This window comes from Symphalangus syndactylus, chromosome 5, assembly GCF_028878055.3.
Source record: "Symphalangus syndactylus isolate Jambi chromosome 5, NHGRI_mSymSyn1-v2.1_pri, whole genome shotgun sequence".
In the NCBI taxonomy this organism is placed as follows: Eukaryota; Metazoa; Chordata; class Mammalia; order Primates; family Hylobatidae; genus Symphalangus; species Symphalangus syndactylus.
In genome coordinates, this window is record NC_072427.2 from 70,907,651 (window position 1) to 70,929,910 (window position 22,260).

General features: G+C 37.7%; 1 protein-coding gene across 1 annotated transcript in view; it reads right to left on the minus strand.

Annotated features, from left to right (window-relative positions):
* Positions 1-22,260, minus strand: part of OVCH1 (ovochymase 1) — a 99,618-nt gene that overhangs the window by 73,544 nt on the left and 3,814 nt on the right. Inside the window, exons 2-10 of the mRNA XM_063640334.1 lie at positions 21,959-22,077; positions 21,584-21,681; positions 20,690-20,862; positions 16,501-16,596; positions 11,675-11,826; positions 9,757-9,946; positions 8,313-8,411; positions 7,063-7,150; positions 1,166-1,299 (exon numbers count right to left, since the gene is read on the minus strand). Coding sequence (XP_063496404.1) covers positions 1,166-1,299; positions 7,063-7,150; positions 8,313-8,411; positions 9,757-9,946; positions 11,675-11,826; positions 16,501-16,596; positions 20,690-20,862; positions 21,584-21,681; positions 21,959-22,077 — 1,149 coding nt within the window. The remainder of the gene's footprint in view (positions 1-1,165; positions 1,300-7,062; positions 7,151-8,312; positions 8,412-9,756; positions 9,947-11,674; positions 11,827-16,500; positions 16,597-20,689; positions 20,863-21,583; positions 21,682-21,958; positions 22,078-22,260) is intronic.

Sequence of the window (22,260 nt, forward strand, 5' to 3'; positions counted from 1 at the left end):
TATGTCCAAATTCTACTCATTCTTCAGGGCCTAACTCAAAATTCAGCTCTCTGATAAACTCTACCAGACAACTACTGGAAATAAGAGCTACCTTTTTTGAATCAGCACAGCACGTTCCCTGCTCTAATGGCATTTCCTACTTTGTTTTACACCTTTGATTACCTCAAACTACAAATTTATTTGGGCAGAGTGCTTTTTCTCAAAAAATGTCCAGTACCTGCTATAATATCTCATATACAGTTAATTTTTTAACAAATGATTGGTTGAAAGAATAATTACTGTGTAAATAGCAGGGCTGAGCATGAAATAATTTAGACAATAAACATTATAACCCCTAGTACAATACTTTGTCTATAACTTCCTGTCAAATATGTGTGAAGAGACATTTGTCCTAACCATTAGCCTTATAGAGAACTAGAGATCCAGGTCTATACCAGCTTTGGAGAGCTTCTATCACGGTTAACATAGAGTATTTCAACAAAATTAGATATATTGGTTATGTTTATGTAGCTTATAACAGGTATTCAATAAAATAAATTGAATGACATGAAATGATCAATTGTGTTATGAGAAGGAAATGATATCAAACAATGTAAAGTCCAAAGTGTATGTGTAAATAGATACACCTCTAAGTGCTAATAGAGATTATCTCTAGGTGACAGGGTTATGAATGGTTTATATTTTCTTCCTTTGGCTCGTCTGTATTTATCAAATTTGGTAAACATGTACCCACTTTTGTGATAAAAGTAATAAAAAAAATTGCCTCAAAAGGAAGTTTTCTGGCAACTGTGACATCAATTGCATTCAATACTGTTAGTGAACTTGAGAAAGGAAAGTGGGATCTGGTTCCTAACTTAGAAAAACACTGAAGAGAATGGTCAGCATGTTGACCACTGTCTCCACTCTTACTCCCTCCCCTTAACCCTTCTAGAAGGGAAAAGTCTGTAAGATAAGATCATTGCCCTTGGTACAATAAAATAAATTTTATTTTTTTATTTTTATTTTTTTGAGTAAAGTGAAAGTAAGTTTATTAGGAAAGTAAAGGAATAAATAATCGCTACTCCACAGGCAGAGCAGCCAGAAATTTTATTTTAGGTCCTTTAGCATCTCTTTGGTCTTTCAGATATTCTAAAATGACAAATAAAAACAAATGTAACATACTTACTAATAAGCACTCCATTACTTGATTGTAAAGATACATAGTCATGATCACATCCAACTTGCTTTTCCATGTCTAAACTTGTAAGTTTTATCAGGATTATTTTATCTTCTGGTACCATTATTTTCCAAACATATAAGCTGGGGTAGGGGAAGGTAAAGAAAATTTAATAAATGGTAGTCAGATTTGCTAAATAAAATCTAATACCTGTGCTTTAGCTCACAACTGAACAACCATACAATTTTATAGAATACTAGAAGATAAAAGGCAATAGAACATTGTGAGAAAAATTTGTGCTCAAATTAATAACATTTATCTGACAAATAGATGAGTATTAAATGGAGAATGACCAGAAACCACCCCTTAAATTTCATTTAGTTATAAAATGGTAGAATTTGGATGTATAAATTGAAGAAACCTAAGATTCATCTGAGTTATTCACCTAATTAAAATTCATACTATTCACCCAGAGGTTGAATTATGGTTCTCATGAATTATGAATTGACCATGCAGCATATGCTAACCTTAAATGGCCACATATTCCAAGGTCATCCTAAGTCACAGTCCCTGGGTTAAAATGTCATCTCTCTAACTCCTAGTAAGGTCAGCTGTGACTTTTTGCTAACGTTTTTAAAAGCATATCTCAACTTGAGATAGTAGTCTTATGTAATTTGACACATAATCCCTTACCTTTATTTTCATACATAAATTTATTATTCAAGAAAATAAATCCTAGTGGGCCATAAATCCTAGCTTCTTCCATGTCTCACCTTCACCTGAATGCAAAGCAATCTTACCTAGAATCTAACATGTTGGAATTAACTCTTTCCAAAATTCAGCAGTCTTTACCTTAGACCTATTAACAGCCTCACTGCCCTTTACGAATATTAAGGACTTTAGGAATTAGTCAAGTCTTTTATGCCCAGTTTCCAAAAAGCAAACACAAATAATTTTTTTTTTTAACCAGATATTTCCTTAACTGGCAACTTTTTTTTTTTCTTTTCTTTTTTTTTTTTTTTTTCTGAGACTGAGTCTCACTCTGTCACCCAGGCTGGAATGCAGTGGCGCAATCTCGGCTCACTGCAACCTACACCTCCCAGGTTCAAGCGATTCTTCTGCCTCAGCCTCCCAAGTAGCTGGGACTACAGGCATGCACCACCATGCCCAGCTGATTTATGTATTTTTAGTAGAGACAGGGTTTCACCATATTGGCCAGGCTGGTCTCAAACTCCTGACCTCATGATCCACCCACCTTGGCTTCCCAAAGTGCTGGGATTACAGGCGTGAGCCACCTTGCCCAGCGGGAAACTCTTTAGTGTTTTTCTATTCAAGTCCATCATCCTGAAAATAGACGTAAAAATAAGCTGTCTAAAATATTATAAAGCTCACTTGCTAAGCACTTCAATGGAAAAAAGCACTCCACATCTATCATCCTTTTTGAGATTAATTACATCTCTCTGAGGTAGGCAGGAGAGAAATTATCCCTCTGTTTCCAAATGGGAAAACTGGCATTGATTACAAAAGATTCATCACATCTCTTGTATAAGTGGAACTGTAGTTTAGGCTTTATGACTTCAAAGGCCAGTACTTTCTCAAATTGTTCCATCATCTAATTATTTTCGGCCTCAAAATCTCTAGCTGAAAGATGAAAAATAGGTTTCAAATCTATGCCAACTTTGATTTATTATTAGTGATTGCTGTTTTAAAAGGATTTTGAAGTCTGGTCAAGCTAAGTGAGAGAGGAGTCCCCAAACTAACCATTGATTTATTAATTCAAATAATCTATGGAGCATTTATTATGTGCCAGGCACTGATCTAGGCTCTGAGAAATGCAATGTCTCTCATGGGTATGAAAGGAAGGAGGGCAACCTGGGTGGTGTCTGTCATTTCTGAGAATCTAGCTACCACCTACCAGAATACAGAGAGGCTTGGAGGGACTGTGTAACTCTCTCCTCCTTCTTTATATTATCTCTGTCTCCCTTATGATTTCCTAGTTAGCTCCAGGTGGAATTCACAAAACCCTTTCACTCTCTAAGGCTACTCAGCATGCTGAAGAAGTCACTGACTATGCAAATTGGCCCTATACCTCATTTCTAAAACACAATTTTTTCACATTTTCACATTCTAAAATTAGAATGCATCTTACAAAGGAGTCTTACGATTTCTGTGGACCCGAATTGAACGAGTTCTTTTGGGCAGAATCTGTATACACTTCTGTCAGTCACGTTGTGCACTATCAACTTCACAGTGCCGAATTTTCTGCTCGACATGTTTTGGCCTATACTTGAGGTGTGAATTTAGATGGTAGATCTGCACAAGTATTAACCTGTGGTTCAAATTCTCAAATAATTTTTTACCTCTCCCTACATCTAGTGCCAAGGTTGAGGCATGTAACCTTCCGTGTGGGTGGGTTTACACCTTGTTTAGCCTTACACTGAAGATAGTCTTTGGTGACTCAGCCTTATATGAACCTGTCTTAGGAATTTTGTTTTCTCCTATTGAAGCTGTATTTCACAATGAATTTTTTTGTCTTGAGTTACTGAAATATAGTACAAATAGATGCTAATACTAATTGGGTTTTATTGCTACTGAAAGTCTTCTTAATCTCTGGTTGACTCCTTACTTTAGTCCCTATAAACTATTTATATCTTAAATATTTTATCTCTACTTCATCTTCTAAAGTTGAAGCAATTAAAATCTCGTGTGATAACTAAGACATCCAGTGTAAATTCCTTCAACTTTCCTATAGATTACCTTCTTTGTTGCTTTCCCAGAAAAGGAATTATTCTGCCCTTTTCAATGCCAAACCTTCTTTATTTGTTGTGTTCTCAGAAAGCTTACTTCACATTTCTGTGTTTCCTATGACTGTTGACTCTCACTCTCTCTGTCCGTAAGCACAGTTGAGTCTACTTTATCAAAACAAAGTGCCTCTCTTGACCCTACTGTCTAAAAGCCACCACCCCAGTGTTTCCATCTCAGACAACAGTTCTATTCTTCCAATAGCTCAGGTTAAAAACTCTTAGGTTACTCATATGGGGATCTCATTCTCCCTCAAAACCCAAACTGTCAACTCATCAGCAAATCCTATAGCCCTACCACTCTTCACCACCTTTACAAATGTGGTCAAAGCTAGATTTTTACCTGGATGACTGCGTCATCTTTTACCTGGATTATTGCAGTAGTTGGTCTCCCAGCTTGTGGTCTTGCCTGCCTACAGTCTATCTGCAACCCAGTAATAAAAGTGATCTTTCTAAAATGGGTCAGATCATGATCTTCCTCTGTTCAAAATCCTCCAATGGCTCTCTAGCTCCCTTACAGTAAACTCCAAAGTTCTTTGCATGCCCCTTAAGTCCTAAAGAATTTGTCCACATTGCCCCTCTCCAGCCACTCAACTCTGGCTCTCTGGTCAATTTGCTATTCCCCAAATATACCAAATGTATTCTTGTCTCACACCTACCATTCCTTCTACCTGGAATATTCCTTTCCAAAATGATCATATAATTCCCTCCTTTGCTTTATCCAAGTCTTTGTTTCAAGTATCATCTTTATAATGTGGTCTTCCCTAACCACCCTCTCTGATATTGTATACTTTCATTCTCCACCCCCCTTTCTTGCCTTATTTTTTGGTATAGCATTTACTACCTTCTACTACTACATGTAACCTTTAAAAATTATCCCATTTCCACATTCTAACTTGCCCCACAAAGGGAAACATTTTTGTGTGTTTCATTCACTGCTGTATCTCTAGCACCTAAGACAGTGTCTTACACATCCTAAGGGTTCAATAAAAATTTGTTGATAATTTGGGATACTAAATTTTCAACAGTCACTTAACCCACTATGAATGTGGCTTCTGATCCTACAGTTCTGCTCAGTTCAAGAAGTTTGAGTTTCCATATGCGATGGCATTTGATCTGATTTTTACTTCTAAAATAACCCTTCTTCTCTTGAAACTTTTTCTTGCAGAGATCTCTGAAATGCTTAATTGTCTAAGTTGGGTCACTGTATTTGAGGGTAAGCAGGCTGCCATCTGCATATCTCTTACCCAATATATAAATACTTTGCTCAAATATCCACTTATCAAGAGCATTGATTACTTCCTGAAGCAGGCTAGTTAATTTCAGAAATCACTCAAACAAGAAATGACTTAATATTGAATTGAACTCTGCCTTCTAACTTCAACCCGGTGGTCTTAGTTTTCAGCTCTGCAATTATTCAAAACAAGTCTAACTCTGGTTCTTTAGTAGCCTCTAAGATAAATCAAGACACTTCCCTCCTCCTCTTCAAGTCTTCTTTGGATCAAAAAATATTATGGTTCCTATAACCATACCTCTCAAAACATTGTTCTGAATTTTTCCCATCTTGGTCATTTTCCTTCAGACAAATTCTGGCTTATCAATCTCCCTGTCTAAAGAGTGTACCCTAGAGGCCCTAGAGGTCCCTGAGACTCTAATAAAACAGTTTCTTAAAATCTTGTTCTAAATATCATTCTAATAGCTTAAGCAAAGGTGGCAAAAGCTTTATTGGCATTATATCATCACAAGTTTGCCTGAGACAAAGTCAGTTTAGACCATTAAGCCTTTTAAATTATGAGCTGAAATTAAGCCACATCCTTTTCTATCTGTACTTGAAATAAATATTTATATTCATTTTACATTAGTTTTGAAAGTTATAATCTTTCCATCATTTTAGTTTTAGCATACCCATTGGCTGTAGCATAAGGTCTAATCTCTCTGCATGGAACTCAAGGTCCTCTGCAATTAACTCCCGATCATCCTTTCTATCCTCATCATCCACTGATACCCCAGTTCCCATTCACATTGTTGTCCAGTCACAGTGGGATACTCAAAACCCAAAAAACCCTAATCTTCCCCACCTCCTTGACATTGCTTATACCTAATTCCCTTGGGCTAGAATGACCTCTTCCTGCCTCTCCATCTGTTGAAATCTTCAGTATTATACCAAAAACCTCATGAGCTATAAAATCATAACTATCCTTCAACGCCTCATTTCAATGCCATCTTTTCCACTATAACACTTACATCTCTCCCCACACTTCTAACCACTCCGCACACACCTTAAAAACCACACCAAAGAGAATTGGTCTCTATCTTTTACAGTGTGCACTTTCTTGGATGGTGTGAATTATAAAGCTTATTTCCTCTTGTAGTACAATTGTTTTTGTCTAGCTCTTTCCACCAGATTATAAACTTGTAGAACTGCTATCTTTGTAGTACACTATTCAATTCTCAGTACAATTTTAAAAATGAATTTAGATCACTTAAGAAAATGAGATACTTGCAGAAAGATTTTCTAAAGCTTAAAGATATTTTTAGCTATATTTAGATATCTTTTAGAGGACAGGGTATGCAGAAAATTCGTAAAAAGATGCTGAAGCTTATAAGACATGAACTATTTTCCATCTTCTAGGTGATGCTAAGCAAAATATCACCATGATTATAGAAGTAAATGTGACAGAATTAATCACTGAATCCCATAGCAATCCCATTGCCAGACGCTGTTAGTATTACATATTTGAATACATCAATTCAAGTAAACTTTAGTTGAATAACTATTCAGGTTGATGATTTACTTTAATGAGTAAATATTCACCAACCAAAAAAATATCAGATGAAATAGATACTTTTATATTTGAACTGGAGATACTAGATAAAAATGCCAAAATAAGCCAAGTTGTGGTGGCATGAACCTGTAATCCCTACTACTTAGTAGGCTGGGGTGGGAAGATCCCTTAAGCCCAGGAGTTCGAGCCCAGCCTGGGCAATGTAGGGAGACTCTGTCTCAAAAAAAAAAAAAAAAAAAATGTCAAAGTAGAGTGTTTTAAACTGCCCCATTTTGTGGGAGGAAAAGCCCCAGGAATCATTCCTATGTAGGATACGTACCAATTATGAGAATAGTAGTCTCCTTTGGAATGGGGGTAACGAATCTTCCCACTTTCTCCAAATAACACTGTCCCCTGAGGTTTACAATCTTCAAAAACATGGGAAACAAGCCGATCATTTGCCTCACCCATAGACAACATTTCAAAACGATAACAGAGGCCAGCCTGAAGCTGTACAATTTATATTATTCATTTCAGTGATATTTATGGGAATGCAAATATTTTTAGAGGCTATGATTTAGATATTGCATTTGCAAACAGACTTTAAAAACATTTCTGAATTCACCATAATTTGAATCAAAATTAAAACTTTTTAAAACATTTCTTCAGATTTAACATTTATCCAACTTTCCCATCTCTTTCTAGGCTCTCTTGTATAAGGTTAAATATCTCTGTATAAAGATGCTAAAGTACAATTTAAGAAGCTGAGGCAGTTGCATCACTTGAGGTCAGGAGTGTGAGACCAGCCTGGCCAACATGGTGAAATCCTGTCTCTACTAAAAATACAAAAATTGCCGGGCACCGTGGCTCACTCCTGTAATCCCAGCACTTTGGGAGGCCGAGGCAGGCAGATTATGAGGTCAGGAGATCGAGATCACCCTGGCTAACACGGTGAAAACCCGTGTCTACTAAAAAGTGCAAAAAATTAGCTGGGCGTGGTGGTGCGTGCCTGTAGTCCCAGTTACTCTGGAGGCTGAGGCAGGAGAATGGCGTTAACCCAGGAGGTGGAGGTTGCAGTGAGCCGAGATCGTGCCACTGCACTCCAGCCTGGGAGACACAGCATGAGACTCTGTCTCAAAAAAAAAAAAAAAAAAAAAAAAAAAATTAGCTGGGCATAGTGGGGGGTGCTGTGGTCCTAGCTACTTGGGAGGCTGAGGCAGGAGAATCGCTTGAACCCAGGAGGCAGAGGTTACAATGAGCAGAGACTGCTTGCCACTGCACTCCAGCCTGGGCGACACAGTAAGACTCCATCTCAAAATAAATAAAATTAAATAAAATAAATAAATAAATAAATGGATACAGCTTTTAGCAATGGCATGGAAAGTCTCCCTCATTCACTCAAAAGTTTTAGATGCCAGGGTCAGGTTTTAAATGTTGGAGCCTATGTATGAATATGAGCAGGGCATTTAAAGTTTACATTCGAAAATTTAAATAAAACTCAGATTGTGAATATGGTACAATCCTCCTGTTTGCTTTCCTCTGATGACTTTTTTCAAGTCAGCTTCCTTCTCTAATTAGAACCACACATACCCTCTCCTCTCTGGCTTCCGTTCACTTCTTGGACAGAACTCAGGGCCTTTGTTATATACCTTGGGCCCACTTTTGAGAGGGGTTGGCCCCGATCCAAACCTGTAGAAGGTATAAGGAGTTAGTGCCTTTCCCAATAATAATCATTTAAATAAAACATTTTTAACAATGTGACGTTAAAAGAATATTAAGAATTATAACTTCTACCAAAATCAATGCAGAGGGAATCTTTTCTCAGAGTCAGTGACCCACTATGTCTTTTAAAAAAGGCTAAAGGTCTATGTGGAAGCAGAAATTGATTTGATTTGATGGTTAGTGTGGTTTTAAAAATAAGATGTGAAATATTCAATTCTCTGATTTTTAAGAGTTAAGAAAACTCAATTTAACCCTATTTCCAAAGCATAGCCAGTTCTGGAAAGAGATAGGGGAAGATGAACTAGAAAAAATAGGCAAATAGAAGATGAGAAGCTTAGAAGATTATCCTAAGGAAGCATTATTTAAATAAATCACTTATCACGTTCTGATGTTCATTTCACTGGAATTAACCATTAATGTCTGATTTCATTGCTCTTGTAAAATCTCGTTGTTACCATTTATCTTTGTTCAGGGCTTTTAAACCTTGTCAACTTGCCCTTCCAGGTGATCAAAATGGAACACAACTGCTACCAGAAGAGAACCGCTCCCCTGCAGCAGAGCAGTGAGGAGGCCTTTTACATCTAAGGCCAAAGGAAAGTCTGTGGCAGTCTGAGGAAGTGCTGGCCTGTGGTAGGATCCACAACACCACTTCTAAAAGCCCTTAGTCAGCTGGCTGCCCTTGGACTGCCATGAGAAAGGGATGGAGGATGGAGAGAGTGCTATATTCTGGGGCTCTGGGTCTTGTCATTTTTAAAAATGTTTGGTTTCTACATTCAACTGCTTGTTCCTGAAAGCTGTGTTCTCTCAGGCCTCTTTCATTCTGCAGACAACAGGTTTGGTATCTCCAGGCCCACATTTTCCTAATCTAGATTTTAGTGTCACACAGCCAAATTAACTCTCCAAGGCATTCCTCATTTTTTCACTGTTGCCAAGTAAGTTAACAAGGTTGAACGGGCAAAGTGGGAGATGAGTGATTTATTTTTAGTAGTATTAAGTAGTACAGAGAAAAATCATGTCAACTGAAAAAATGAAGAAAGAATCCTCTGAGTCTATTCTCAAGGTCTGTTAATAAAATCTCGTAAATGCAAAAAGGCATCTCATGAAAATTTTATACAGAGATTTGGCTTGTTGAAGTTATATTGACAGATTTCTGTAGTCAGGGTTTCAGAGACACAAGTGTCTACACTGGACTAAGAATTTAAAACCAGCCTCATTCTTGCTTTGTTCTAAAGCTTAGTTCTGACAATATCGCAACATAGCAGAGTAATTACCCTTGAGTTAGGATGAGATGAGGAAGAAAGAATTCACCTACCTGTGAACAGGTTTTGAGTGATAAAATCCATCAACTCAGACACTTTGGAGAAAATGCCAAGTGATGCCTTCATATGGTTGTTTCTTACAGAAGCTGAACCTCCAGCACAACCAGCTACCCAGGAAGTTATCCCAGCAAGAATCCAGATGCCACCACCTCTTCTACAAACCAGTGGTCCTCCAGAGTCCCCCTTTCATGGTACAAAAAAAGAGAAAATTTGAAAATAGCCACAGTGTAAAATATTTCATCATTTCTGTAAACATCAGCACTCATCACAAAGTGAAAAGAGGTAGAGGCAAAGAAGTCCACTGGTCATCGTCCATCAGCTTTTTGTTTATCCATTTTCTTGTGTCCTTATCATTAGTTTCAAGGCAAAATATTTTCATGAAGATAAAATCTCTTTATACCTATTGGCTGCAATCTTGTCAGGTTAACAATTTCTCTTTCTCCTCTTTTTTTTTTTTTAAACTACCATGTACATTCTAAAAATCGTTGGATAAATAGATGATTCTACTATAGCTTGTCACCTGGAATTGCTAGGAAAGACTAGGTCATCTTCCAGTCCTGTAGAGCATCAGTGAATAGATCTCTCAAGATAGTTCAAGGCCTCAAAGCTTTAAAAACAGAAAGCCTGGGCAGGGCACACGGTTCATGCCTGTAATCCCAGCACTTTGGGAGGCGGGGCTGGTGTATCACCTGAGGTCACGAATTCAAGACCAGCCTGACCAACATGGTGAAACCCTGTCTCTACTAAAAATACAAAAAAATTAGCTGGGTGTGGTGGTGGGTGCCTATAATCCCAACTACTCAGGAGGCCGAGGCAGGAGAATCACTTGAACCTGGGAGGCAGAGGTTGCCGTGAGCCAAGATTGCGTCATTGCACACTCCAGTCTGGGCAAGAGAGTGAGACTCCATCTCAAAAAAAACAAAAACAAAAACAAAAAAAAAGGAAAGGACCACTTTGGCTCTTATGCTACAGAATAAAGAACCCAAGATTTTAGGATTGCATCTTCAATAACATTCCAGAATCTATGCTGCTTTAAGACTATGTTTCAGACAACATTGTGTCAGATTAAACTCTTCTCAAAAGGTGTAGAGGGCTTCATCCAAAAAAGGATTGCCTGTAATTAATGCAGATAGGAAAAAGCACCTTTAGCCTGTTTTCCAATTTAGAAAGTGGTATAAGTGTAAGTTTCAATCTCGTCCCTCCCTCCCAAACTCCTGTCATCGCCTCGAAGAAAAACTCAAAAATCCTTCCAACAGATAATTTCAGAGAGCTTCCCTCAACATTTTCAAGCTGCTTTTTGGCAAAGAATAATGACTCCTTACTGCTCCATCTTAAAGGAGAAGATAATTTACTTGGAAGACCTATCTAAAACTTAAAGCTCATGTGATTCACAAATTGGTCTCCTTGTCCCCTCTAAATATCTTGTGAAGATTGGTATTCATTGTGAAGTTGTGTCAGTGTTGGGAGATTGTGGTCATTCCCAATATCTCTTACACAACAGTGACTAAAGCTATGTATCTTCAGTCAAACTTTGTGCAAATATATTCTGTACCAAAGGAAAAAATCCACATGCTTAACAATATGTGAAGTGAAGAATTCATAGCTAGACCTAATAAGATTGTGAAAGTGGTCATCTTGCTTGATTCCATTAGGTTGCACATGTTGAAACTAACCCCTTTTGCCAACCCACCAAAATAAAAGAAGTGTAGGGGTAGGAATGGACGTGGAGACAGGAAATAATTCTTTCTGCTCAGGTCAAGTACACTTTTTCAATAGAAATCAGATGAAAAGATGAAAGGAAAAAGAATTTTAACACAGTAACAGAAGAAACATGAGCTTCTTTTGGGGAAAGGCAGAATCTACTTTCACCCACATGTTACTGAACAGCTAGGCTGGTTTACACTTTTGTACCTGGCAGGTGTCCATTCCCCCATCAGGGAAGCCGGCACACAGCATGGTCCTTCCCAGGGGAGGGAGGTTCATGCTCTTGAGCACAGTATTACACGTTCTGTCATCCATAATGGGAAGTTCCATTTCTTGTAGGACATTTGAATATTCTGATGCTGTAGAGAGAGGACAGATAAGTTAGTACACAATATCCTCATGGAAACAAATTAATGAGAAGTCTACAAGTTTGGAACTATTTCAAACAGATTTTTAACCACATGTAGAAGTAATTGTTTTTAGATGTGAATCATATTCACTTCTAAAAATCAGATATGTGGCAGAGGACATTTTTAAAAAGTTCAGCAGATTTTTAAGGTAACATAGGCAATCGTACAATTGTGGCTGCTCTAAACAAATGCTTAAATGTTTCCCCAAGAGAGGAAAACTTTGGTCAATATAGCAATGTTTTATAAAAATGATTTATTTTATTTTATTATTATTATACTTTAAGTTTTAGGGTACATGTGCACAATGTGCAGGTTTGTTACATATGTATACATGTGCCATGTTGGTGTGCTGCACCCATTAACTCGTCATTTAGCATTAGGTATATCTCCTAATGCTGTCCCTCCCCACTACCCCCACCCCACAACAGTCCCCGGAGTGTGATGTTCCCCTTCCTGTGTCCATGTGTTCTCATTCTTCAATTCCCACCTACGAGTGAGAACATGCGGTGTTTGGTTTTTCATCCTTGCGATAGTTTGCTGAGAATGATGGTTTCCAGTTTCATCCATATCCCTACAAAGGACATGAACTCATCATTTGTTATGGCTGCATAGTATTGCATGGTGTATATGTGCCACATTTTCTTAATACAGTCTATCGTTGTTGGACATTTGGGTTGGTTCCGAGTCTTTGCTATTGTGAATAGTGCCACAATAAACATACGTGTGCATGTGTCTTTATAGCAGCATGATTTATAGTCCTTTGGGTATATACACAGTAATGGGATGGCTGGCTGGGTCAAATGGTATTTCTAGTTCTAGATCGCTGAGGAATCGCCACACTGACTTCCACAATGGTTGAACTAGTTTACAGTCCCACCAACAGTGTCAAAGTGTTCCTATTTCTCCACATCCTCTCCAGCACCTGTTGTTTCCTGACTTTTTAATGCTCGCCATTCTAACTGGTGTGAGATGGTATCTCATTGTGGTTTTGATTTGCATTTCTCTGATGACCAGTGATGATGAGCATTTTTTCATGTGTTTTTTTGGCTGCATAAATGTCTTCTTTTGAGAAGTGTCTGTTCATACCCTTTGCCCACTTGTTGATGGGGTTGTGTTTTTCTTGAAAATTTGTGTTCATTGTAGATTCTGGGTATTAGTCCTTTGTCAGATGAGTAGGTTGAAAAAATTTTCTCCCATTCTGTAGGTTGCCTGTTCACTCTGATGATAGTTTCTTTTGCTGTGCAGAAGCTCTTTAGTTTAATTAGATCCCATTTGTCAATTTTGCCATTGTTTTTGGTGTTTTAGACATGAAGTCCTTGCCCATGCCTATGTCCTGAATGGTATTGCCTAGGTTTTCTTCTAGGGTTTTTATGGTTTTAGGTCCAACATTTAAGTCTTTAATCCATCTTGAATTAATTTTTGTATAAGGTGTACGGAAGGGATCCAGTTTCAGCTTTCTACGTATGGCTAGCCAGTTTTCCCAGCACCATTTATTAAATAGGGAATCCTTTCCCCATTGCTTGTTTTTGTCAGGTTTGTCAAAGATCAGATAGTTGTAGATATGTGGCATTATTTCTGAGGGCTCTGTTCTGTTCCATTGGTCTATATGTCTGTTTTGGTACCAGTACCATGCTGTTTTGGTTACTGTGGCCTTGCAGTATAGTTTGAAGTCAGGTAGCGTGATGCCTCCAGCTTTGTTCTTTTGGCTTAGGATTGACTTAGCGATGCGGGCTCTTTTTTGGTTCCATATGAACATTAAAGTAGTTTTTTCCAATTCTGTGAAGAAAGTCATTGGTAGCTTGATGGGGATGGCACTGAATCTATAAATTACCTTGGGCAATTTGGCCATTCTCACGATATTGATTCTTCCAACCCATGAGCATGGAATGTTCTTCCATTTGTTTGTATCCTCTTTTATTTCATTGAGCAGTGGTTTGTAGTTCTCCTTGAAGAGGTCCTTCACATCCCTTGTAAGTTGGATTCCTAGGTATTTTATTCTCTTTGAAGCAATTGTGAATGGGAGTTCACTCATGATTTGGCTCTCTGTTTGTGTGTTATTGGTGTATAAGAATGCTTGTGATTTTTGTACATTGATTTTGTATCCTGAGACTTTGCTGAAGTTGCTTATCAGCTTAAGGAGATTTTGGGCTGAGATGATTGGGTTTTCTAGATATACAATCATGTGATCTGCAAACAGGGACAATTTGACTTCCTCTTTTCCTAATTGAATACCCTTTATTTCCTTCTCCTGCCTAATTGCCCTGGCCAGAACTTCCAACACTATGTTGAATAGGAGTGGTGAGAGCTGGCATCCCTGTCTTGTGCCAGTTTTCAAAGGGAATGCTTCCAGTTTCTGCCCATTCAGTATGATATTGGCTGTGGGTTTGTCATAGATAGCTGTTATTATTTTGAGATACGTCCCATCAATACCTAATTTATTGAGAGTTTTTGGCATGGAGGGTTGTTGAATAAAAGCTAGTGGAAGGCAAGAAATAACTAAGATCAGAGCAGAACTGAAGGAAACAGAGACACAAAAAACCCTTCAAAAAATTAATGAATCCAGGAGCTGGTTTTTTGAAAAGATCAACAAAATTGATAGACCGCTAGCAAGACTAACAAAGAAGAAAAGAGAAAACAATCAGATGCAATAAAAAATGATAAAGGGGATATCACCACTGATCCCACAGAAATACAAACTACCATCAGAGAATACTATAAACACTTCTACGCAAATAAACTAGAAAATCTAGAAGAAATGGATAAATTCCTGGACACATACACCCTCCCAAGACTAAACCAGGAAGAAGTTGAATCTCTGAATAGACCAATAACAGGCTCTGAAATTGAGGCAATAATCAATAGCTTACCAACCAAAAAAAGTCCAGGACCAGATGGATTCACAGCCGAATTCTACCAGAGGTACAAGGAGGAGCTGGTACCATTCCTTCTGAAACTATTCCAATCAATGGAAAAAGGGGGAATCCTCCCTAACTCATTTTATGAGGCCAGCATCATCCTGATACCAAACCCACGGAGAGACACAACCAAAAAAGAGAATTTTAGACCAATATCCTTGATAAGCACTGATGCAAAAATCCTCAATAAAATACTGGCAAACCGCATCCAGCAGCACATCAAAAAGCTTATCCACCAGGATCAAGTGGGCTCCATCCCTGGGATGCAAGGCTGGTTCAACATACGCAAATCAATAACTGTAATCCAGCATATAAACAGAACCAAAGACAAAAACCACATGATTATCTCAATAGATGCAGAAAAGGCCTTTGACAAAATGATTTTTTTTGAGACAAGGTGTCCCTCTGTCACTCAGGCTGGAGTGCAATGGTACAATCAAGGGTCACTGTAGCCTCAACCTCCTGGGAGCAAGTGATTCTCTCACCTCAGTTTCCCAAGTAGCTGGGACTACAGGCATGCCACCGTGATTTGCTAATTTTTTAATTTTTTTTTTTTTTTTTTTGTGGCGACAAGGTCTTCCTATGTTATCCAGGCTGGTCTGGAACTGCTGGGCTCCCATCCTCCTGCCTTGGCTTCCCAAAGTGCTAAGATTACAGGCGTGAGTCACTGCGCCCTGCCTAAAATTCTTTATAAAATAAAAAATCAGCCGGGCGGTGGCTCACGCTTGTAATCCCAGCACTTTGGGAGGCCGAGGCGGGTGGATCACAACGTCAGGAGATCGAGACCACGGTGAAACCCCGTCTCTACTAAAAATACAAACAATTAGCTGGGCGTGGTGGCGGGCGCCTGTAGTCCCAGCTACTCAGAGAGGCTGAGGCAGGAGAATGGCTTGAACCCGGGAGGCGGAGCTTGCAGTGAGCCGAGATCGCGCCACTGCACTCCAGCCTGGGTGAGAGAGCGAGACTCTGTCTCAAAAAAAATAAATAAATAAATAAAAATAAATTAAAGATCACAATGTATTGTTGTCAAGCTTTGAGGTATAGTTGACAAATAAAAATTGTATTTATTCAAGGAGTACAAAGTAATGTTTTAATAATGTATACATTGTAAAATGATTACCATAATCATGCTAATTAACATTACATCACCTCACAGAGTTAACTTTTTTGTAGTGAGAATACTTAACATTTACTCTCTTGGAGAATTTCAAGTATTCAATATATTAACTATAGTTCCCATGCAGTATATTGGATTTCCAGAACTTACTTGTCATACAGTTCCACATTTACACCCTTTGAACCACATCTTCCCATTTCTCTCACTCTCAAATCCCCGGTAATCACCCTTCTACTTTTTGTTTCTGAGTCTGACTTTTTAAAAAAATCACAATATTAAAGACAAAGAAGCTTAACTATTGTTGCTATTTCCTGATCACCCTTTTGCCTTATTCCTCCTCATCTATCACAGCTCTATCCAGCTTCCTTTATCTGCTATACCTAACCAAATTGGCAGCAGCAGGAGTGATATGAATAGACTTTTTAAAAATATGAGCCTTTCAATGCTGAGGACTACCAGAAATCTTTGTTGTGTCAGAAATCAGTGATAAAAAATGATAAATGTACTACTCATGGTCAACAAAATTATTTCTGCTTCCCCTGGACATACAGAGACGTGGAAGAAGTATTAAGTCATTTTGGTGTCTCTTACTTTTGGAAATCTTGCCCCATCCACTGGACAAGCAAAGAATTCCTGGTTCAACTTTATCATCACTGTCAGGAAGACAGATTGGCTGAACAGCACTTCCTGAGAAAACAACAACAAAGGCATGAGGTTCATGGATACATACGTCATGTTGAATATATTTGGAAAAGTGAAATCTCTTGATTTCATGGCTTCTACACTTTCTTCCTAAATGTAATGGTGACATATTTTAAGTTTTGGCCCCTCCATATAAAACTGTTTTGTATTTATAGAAATTTTGAGAAATGCAGAAGAAGTAAAACAAGGAAAAACATAAGGCTAATTGTTCTGCACATCACCATGAACCCCCTAATCTACTAACATTTTACACTATGCCTTTGTTTTGAAAGGGTAGTTTTTCATTTGACAGTTATTGAGCACAAATCCAGAGGAATTAGCCAGGCCACTGCCTTTGAGAGATTGAATTGATCTTTAAGATCCTAGAAATTTAACTGGCCATGAGAGGAGCTGTAAAGAACCTGGGAAGTTTAGAAAAAATATGGATAATGGTGGGAAGAGACTGTAATTCAAGAGAAAGTGGCTGAGGACTGATCACAATTGATATCCAAATCTTTAGAAAAAAGCCCAGTAACTCCAACTATGATACAAAAAATAATTTTGTATCTAGACATTGCTGAAAATGCAGCACACTAAAAACAAAGAATGGATCTCAAAAAAATCTAGAAGGAAAAAAACATATTACCAAAAATGGAATGTTATTGATTTCTCAACAGCAGTAAGCGAATGTTAGAAGACAGTAGAACAAGATGATCAAATGTGGCAAGCACTCTTTTAGATCTCAACGAATGAACAGAAAGAAAAATATCTCTGTCTTGGTAGAACCTACATGAGTGTGTATATTTGTGTTTGTGTGTTGGGTGAGGGGAGAAGAAACAAACAGCAAATTTAATACATTGTTCAGTGGTAAATACATGCTATGGAAAAATAATAGGATAAAGGAGATAAGTGGAGATTAGGGAGAATGGCATGGGAGATGTCATTTTAAATATGATGGTCATGGAAAGTCTCATTGAGCAGGTGACATCTGAGCAAAGTCTTGAAGCTGAGGAAAGGAATCATGTAGTTATCTGGGTGGAAGTCATTTGATGAAGAAACAATCCTTGCTACAGGATCATGCATATATGTTTAGGGGACAGTGGGAGGCCAGGATGATTGGAGCAGATTAAGTAAGTTTCATTAAAAAAAAAAAACAAATCAGAGTTTAGATATAGGACTAGAAAAGAGGGTACGTTAGATAATAATGACATTGATTTTCATCTAAATGTAATGGAGAACCATTGAAGTGGTTTGAATAGGGTGACATAACCTGATTTACGTATTAAAAACTATTATTCTGGCCACTGGGTTAAACAAACATTAGGAAGACAGAAGAAGCAGCTTGAGAAAATTTCAGAGACCATTAAAATTAACCCAGGCAAGACATGATGGTAGTATTGCCTGGAACAAGATGGCAAAAGTGTGAAGTGAGTGAGGCAGAAGCAACAGGATTTTCTGACTCATTGGGATGTACAGTGTCCGTGAAAGAAGAATCAAGGATGAATCCAGAGTTTTTTAGATTTTGATGTTTAAATTATTGATCCTGGATGAGGTCACTAAGAGAATGAGCACAACTAGAGAATAAGATGCCCAGGGCTGAGCCTGGGGCACTCCAACAATGTGAAGTCAAGGAGAAGAGGAAGAATCATCATAGAAGACTAAGAAAGGGTACAATAGGGTAGGAGAATAACTAATGGATTCCTGGAATTCAAGTGAAGAAAATATTTCCAAGAACATATGAGCAATTCTGCTAAAAACTCTTACCCAGAAAGATGGGAATTGAGAAGTTACTTTGAATTTAGCAACATAGAGGTCATTAGTGACTGTGACAAGACCAAATTTATGGAACAGTGGAGTGAAAGTCTGATCCACTTAAATGTGGAACAGACATCTTAACCTAATACATCCAGCTATGAGAATTGAGGAAACGAAATTGACATAACTAGAATAGATGGCTTTTAATAGAGGTTTTCTATAAAGGAAAGAAAAAATGGGGCAATAGTTTCCTCTTATATACACTTCGAGTTATTTTCAGTATTTTGATCGCCTACTGTCTTCTGGCATTAACTTACTGCTGTTGAGAAGTCAATAACATTCCGTTTTTGGTAATGTGTCTTTTTCCTTCTAGATTCTTTTGGGGTCCATTCTTTCAGTGTGCTACGTTTTCAGCACATGTCTAGATATATAATTATTTTTTGTATCATAGTTGGAGTTACTAAGCTTTTTAAATCTAAAGATTTGGATATCAATTATGATCAATCCTCAGCCACTTTCTCTTAAATTACAGTCTCTCTCCACCAATATCCATACTCTTTCTAAACTTCAAATTGGATGTTTACTATATCTTCTCTGTCTCTTATCCTCACTATCTTCTCTGGGTAATTATTTCAGGTGATCTAGTTCCATACACCTAATCTAATCTGGTAGATAAATATTCTATTGAGTTTCTAATTCCAATTATATTTTTATATTTTCATGTTTTACTGGCTTATTTTCAAATTTCCCTTCCATCTAATAGTTTCTTGTGGTTCAATCATTTTCAATACACTTTCACTGCTTTAAACTTTAATATACTCATTTTCTATTCTCTATCTTGAAATTTGTAACCTTTGAAGGTCTGATTCTGATTGTTAATGCTTCAGACTATCTTTGATGTCAAATTTCTCTGCATGTTTCTGTGCTCGAATTCATTAAAACTTTATGGGAATATATTAAACCTGGGATTTAAATTTCATTCTCTCAGAGAGAATTTATTTTTGCTTCTGCCAGAGGCTGATTACTCACCTGGAACCACTTTAAAATTTTGCCTTGGAGTTTTTGTGCCACACAGGTGATGTCAATTCCAGCATCAAACCTGAGTGAGGCCTGGCTCATGATTACAGATTCTTCTGAGAACCCTCTGTCCAGAGCCAACGTTGAGACAAGCAAGTGTCCTTATTCCCTCACTTTACGTAGTATAACATGCACAACTCCCTCTCGCTATCTTTCAAAGCATCACCTTTCAGAGAGTTCCAGGTTCTTTATGGCTCCTCTCATGGCCAGGTCAATCTCTAGGATCTTAAAGCTCAGTTTGATCCCTTAAGGGCAGTGGCCTGGCTAACTACTCTGGACTTGTGCTTTGTTATGGGCCACTTAACACTTCCTTTTCTTGCATTTAAAAAAAAAGGGGGGGGGCTTTTAGTATTTTACCCAGAATGTTTATATTACCTGTATTGAGAGAGTGTTGGATATCTTGTTCACAGTAATGACAGAAAGAAGTCTCTGAAAATATTTTCAAATGTTCCAAGCTTTTTGGTTAGGGATTAATATAGGTAGGTAGTTAGAATGTAGCTCAGCCAAGACACAGGAGTCCTTAAAATCCTGATTGGCCAAAATACGGACTTAACCTAAGTTGTTCATCATTGGATGAATGAATAAAGAAAGTGTAGTATATATACACAATGGAATATTATTCAGCCATAAAAAGAATGAAATCTTGTCATTTGTAACAACACAGATGAAACTGAACATGGATATTAAGTGAAATAAGCCAAGCACAGAAAAACAAATATCACATATTCTCTCTCATGTGTGAGCTAAAATACTGAATCTCATGAAGATAGAGAGTAAACCTGTGGTTATGAGAGGCAGGGAAGGGTAGGGAGGAGGGGAGGATGAAGTGGGGTGGATTAATGGATACAAATACACACTTAGAAGACCTGATGTTTGACAGATCAGAGAAATAATTCAAGTGTTCCTAGCATATACAAAAAGATAAATATTTAAGGTGATAGGTATCCTAATTACCCTGATTTGATTATATGAATGTATCAAATTATCACATGTACCCTGAAAATATGTACTTCTAATATGTATCGATGGAAAGAAATGAAAGGGAAAAAATGTTGATTGTTAGATTAAGCATAAATAATTTGTGGCTGGGACATGTAGCCTATACAGTATTTTTTCAATAGGTTATAGACTGAACAAAATTATTTTACAAAGAAACAAAGCTTAGCTATTCTATTACTAGACAGCCACATAGACATTAAAGTTTACTTGTGCATAATTAACAGTTTTCCTCCATTGCATTTTTAATATTCTAACTCTCCATACTCACCAAACTTGACTTTGTGTTTTAGATACAGCAGTGCAATATCAGGACTCATATATTCACGGCTGTTGTATTCAGGATGGGTAATAATTTTTGTGACAGGAATATTCTGTTCTTGCTTATCCTTCTGAAAGAGGCTGTACTCCCCAGAAGTCACAGTTATATTCTTCAGTTGCTTCCTAAAACCAAAGAAAAATGTTTCATAAGTAGTTGTTTCCCCTACGCAAGTCTTCTTGGTTTGATGTAATTAAATGAAAAGTGATGAATGTACCTTTAAGCATCCCCAAGTCTTTGAAGAAGGTTTTCCTTATTATTGAGTATTACCAATGGTCATATTTTTTTAATCTAGAAAAGGTCATGGTTTTCAGTCATGTTTCCATTTTTCTGAGTCAAGTATTTAAATATTGCCTCCTTTTCTTCTTTGACATGCAAACCATAGTTCACACATGCTATGCCATTTGTAAGAGGATATAAAAGTTGCTTTCTAGAACGTTCCTTCTTCTCTCTTATTAGTACCCTCTTTTAATCTGGTCAAATATTTTTAATTTCTGCAGTTTTTTCCCTCCTAACGATTTTAACCCAGATGATTAAAACTTTGGAGCATCCATTTAACATTTCTTGTTAATGCTTTATTACAATAAGTAAACACCACCTCTACCCAAGCACTAAATCCATAAATTATAGATGATGTCTGGGATTGTTTAATTCAGTAGAACAGGAAGCACTGGGAATCTTGGGACAGACACACATTTCTGGGAATCAGGAAGATCAGTGGGTGGGTGCACCGGGAGGCAAACTTAAGAAAGGGACTGAGAATGAACCTGCTATTTAGGGCAACAAATCTCCCAGTCCCATAGCCAGGAATCAAGGCCTGACAAGTAATGGAAATCCACAACTTACTCATTGAGGTTGTGCAGGCAGTGTGCTGCTGTAACAACGCGATCTTCTCGAATCAAGCTTCCTCCACAGAAGTGGTGCTCATCTGATTTTAGGGAGACCTGCCCAAGAAGAAAGTTACAAATGCAGCTAATATGTCTCCCCACAGATGTATCTCCATCGGAAACACTGGAGATCAACTTTTCTAATCTGACATAATATTCTTAAAATACTGACATAAATTGGATAGTGAGATAGTTCCTATGAAGTAAACTTTTTGGTAGAGAGCTAGAGGGGGTCAGGAAAAAAACTACATATCAACATGGATTCTTGCTTTTGAAACAAAGGAAATATTTCACTGTTTTCTCATTAAGAAATCAATGCCTTTGTTGTACTGACCTGCCATGGATGTCCAGTCACTGTTGAATTTCTCCAACTACTAAGTCTAGCGAAGAATCTAGATCCCACGGCAGGTTCCTTACTTTTCATGTTGACCATGCGAATTCCACACTTCAGTCCTGTGTAGAAGAGCATGTGTGTGTGCACACATAGAGCCTTATGTAAAAGTTCACTTTACCAAGATTTCCTGTTTGGATTTTCCTGGCCTGGCACAGACATTCTGATAGCACTTAGCTGCAGACTATCACATTCTTCTCTCAATATTTTCTTCAGAATATCCCACAGTCACTTGGGTTGACCAG